Source organism: Lagopus leucura, unplaced genomic scaffold, assembly GCF_019238085.1.
Source record: "Lagopus leucura isolate 7727_CA_CO unplaced genomic scaffold, USGS_WTPT01 Super-Scaffold_100065, whole genome shotgun sequence".
NCBI classification, from domain to species: domain Eukaryota; kingdom Metazoa; phylum Chordata; class Aves; order Galliformes; family Phasianidae; genus Lagopus; species Lagopus leucura.
The window spans coordinates 1,013,695-1,016,583 of NW_024962309.1; the positions used below are offsets into that span (position 1 = coordinate 1,013,695).

The window sequence follows — 2,889 nt, forward strand, 5'->3', positions numbered from 1 at the left end:
CCCCCCCGCGGGGTCCTGAAGGCTGGCAGCAGGGAGGAGCTGCCCTGTGAGGGTGGGGCTGGGAGGGGCTTCCCGAAGGGGGCGGGGCCACCTGGTGTGGGCGGGGCTTTGGGGGAGGCTCTGAAGTGTTGGGTGGGGGGACCCCAGTGAGACCCCATTGACCCCCACCGAGGCCCCACTGACTGAACGTTGACAGCCACTCAGACCCCACTGACTGCTGTGTGACCCCCACTGAGGCCCCACTGACTTAACATTGATGCCTGCTGAGACCCCACTGACGATCTTTTGAAACCCACTGAGATCCCGCTGACTTTCCATTGACCCCCACTGACACCCCTTGATCACCTGTTCACACTGAGACCCCACTGCCTTAACACTGACACCTGCTCAGACCCCACTGACAGCCGCTTGACCCCCACTGAGACCCCACTGACAGCCGCTAAGACTCCATTAAGCCCCTACTGAGATCCCATTGATTTTTCTTTGAGCTCTCACTGGGACCCCACTGACAATCGCTGAGACCCCATTGACACTGAGATCCTACTGGCTGTTGACCCCACTCAGACCCCACTGACAGGCTCTTGATACCCAACGCAACCTCACTGACAGCCACCAAGACCCCACTGCCTTTCCAGTGACCCCCACTGAGACCCTGTTGACGTCCAGTGAGTTCCCACTGGCTGTCCACTGACACCTGCTGAGATCCCACTGCCACCCACTGAGACCCTATTGACTTTCTACTGACACCCACTGGGATCCCACTGGCACCCCATGAGTTCCTACTGACTGTTCATTGACCCCCACTGAGCACCCATTGACCTCCTGTTGATACTGGGACCCCACTGGCTGTCCACTGAGACCCACTGAGATCCCATTGACACCCACTGAGACCCCACTGAGTGTCCATTGACACCGAGACCCCACTTTCTCAACCTCGACGCCCGCTCAGACCCCACTGACCATCCCCTGACCCGCAGTGAGGCAGCACTGACAGCTGCTGGGCTCCCAATGACTTTCCTCTGACCCCTGAGTCCCCGCTGGCCGACCAATGAGGCTCACACTGCAGTGATGCCGCCGAGACCCCAGTGACGCTCACTGCCCCCACGCGCTCAGAGGTGCCAGCAGATCACAGTCTCACCGCCCCCCATGCTGTGCCCCTCACCCCCAACCCCACGTCCCCCCACCCGCAGGTTTTTGGCAGCCCCATGGGCCCCGGGGGCGGCAGCTCCAGCACCCCGCTGCTGCCCGGCGTGGCGGGCGCCGGTTCGGGGATGAGCTCTCCACAGTTCCTGGCGCAGCCGCCCTTTGCCGAGCCGGCTCCCACCAAGGGCTACGTGCAGCAGAGCGTCTACGGCCGCGGCTCCTACCCCAGCGGGCCCGGCTTCGCCCCCAGGTAAGGCGGGCACGGCCCGGCGCGGTGACACCCGGCACGACCGCGGCTCCCCCTCCCCACTGCCTGTGCTCCGCAGCTACGCGGGCAGCCCTGGTGCCATGGGGCTCCCGGCACACGCCGCCCGCCCGCCCCCCGCCGCCGACTTCACCCAAGCGGCCGCCGCCGCCGCCGTGGCCGCTGCCGCTGCCACCGCCACAGCCACAGCCACGGCCACGGTGGCGGCACTGCAGGAGAAGCAGAGCCAAGAGCTGAGCCAGTACAGCGCGGTAAGGACGGCCGCACGCGGGGGGGGTGGTGTGGGCGCGCGGCTCTGACCGCCGTTTCCAGCACTGACCGCCGTTTCCGTGCCACAGATGGGAGCAGGGCAGCCCTTTGGCACTCAGTTCCTGCCCCACGCCTCCCCGCGCGGCCCCACCGGCCTCAGCCCCGGCGGCGTGGCGAGCGTCATGGCACCCCTGGGTGTGGGGCCCGCGCGGGCGCCGGCTGTGGGCACGCTGTATGGTGCACAGCGGCTGCCCCAGCACACCTACCCAGGGCCCCCCCCCGGGCAGCAGCTGCCGCGGCAGGGCGTCAAGCGGGCGTATGGCGGAGAGGTGAGTGCGGCCGTGGGGCTGCGGGGCTGGGACCGGTGCTGCGTCGCCAGAGCCATGCTGACGCTGTGCCCGCAGGGGTACCCGGCACAGCAGTACCTGCAGGGTGGGCAGTACCCCGGCACGCAGTACCCCCCCGGCGCCCCCCAGTCCTCAGCGCCGTCCCCGTCCTACCCCGGGCACAGGATGCAGCTGGGCGTGGGCCAGTACCTCTCCGCTGCGGGCGGCACCGGGGCCTACTATAAGGTATGGGAGGGGCTGAGGGGTGCGGGGCCGGCGCTGCGGGGGGTGCGGGGCTGATGCCGGGCCGTCACCATCCCTGCAGGCGGCTGAGCAATTCAATGGGCAGAGTGCAACCTTCGGCACCTACAGCCAGGCTGCCATCAGCGGGGTGAGTGCCGGCAGCGTGGGCGTGTGGTGGGGCTGCCAGCAGTGCTGTATGATGATGGGGGTGGTGGTGGTTGATGGTGGTGATGGTGGTGTTGATGGTGATGGTAATGATGGTGGTGATGATTCTGGTGGTGATGGTGGTGTTGATGGTGATGGTGATGGTGGTGATGATTCTGGTGGTGATGGTGATGGTGATGGTGGTGATGATTCTGGTGGTGATGATGGTGGTGGTGATGATTCTGGTGGTGATGGTATCCCCACAGCCGGGGCGCTCGGTGCCAGGGTACCCCAGCTCACCCCTGCCTGGGAACCCCACACCGCCCATGACGCCGGGGAGCAGCATGGCCCCCTACATGTCCCCAGGCCAGGACGTCAAGGCTCCCTTCCTGCCTGACGTGAAGCCCAGCATGGCTGCCCTGCACCCCTCGCCCTCAGGTAGGGGCGGTGGGAGGACCACTGCAGCGTTGCCCCTTTAAGGGCTGGGTGCTGCAGGGGGTGGGCGGGGTTTTGGCTGGG

General features: G+C 66.7%; 1 protein-coding gene across 1 annotated transcript in view; it reads left to right on the forward strand.

Annotated features, from left to right (window-relative positions):
• Nucleotides 1-2,889, forward strand: part of ZMIZ2 (zinc finger MIZ-type containing 2) — a 7,872-nt gene that overhangs the window by 468 nt on the left and 4,515 nt on the right. Inside the window, exons 3-8 of the mRNA XM_042886909.1 lie at nt 1,191-1,393; nt 1,470-1,659; nt 1,747-1,986; nt 2,062-2,229; nt 2,309-2,374; nt 2,637-2,808. Of these exons, the coding sequence (XP_042742843.1) occupies nt 1,191-1,393; nt 1,470-1,659; nt 1,747-1,986; nt 2,062-2,229; nt 2,309-2,374; nt 2,637-2,808 (1,039 nt within the window). The remainder of the gene's footprint in view (nt 1-1,190; nt 1,394-1,469; nt 1,660-1,746; nt 1,987-2,061; nt 2,230-2,308; nt 2,375-2,636; nt 2,809-2,889) is intronic.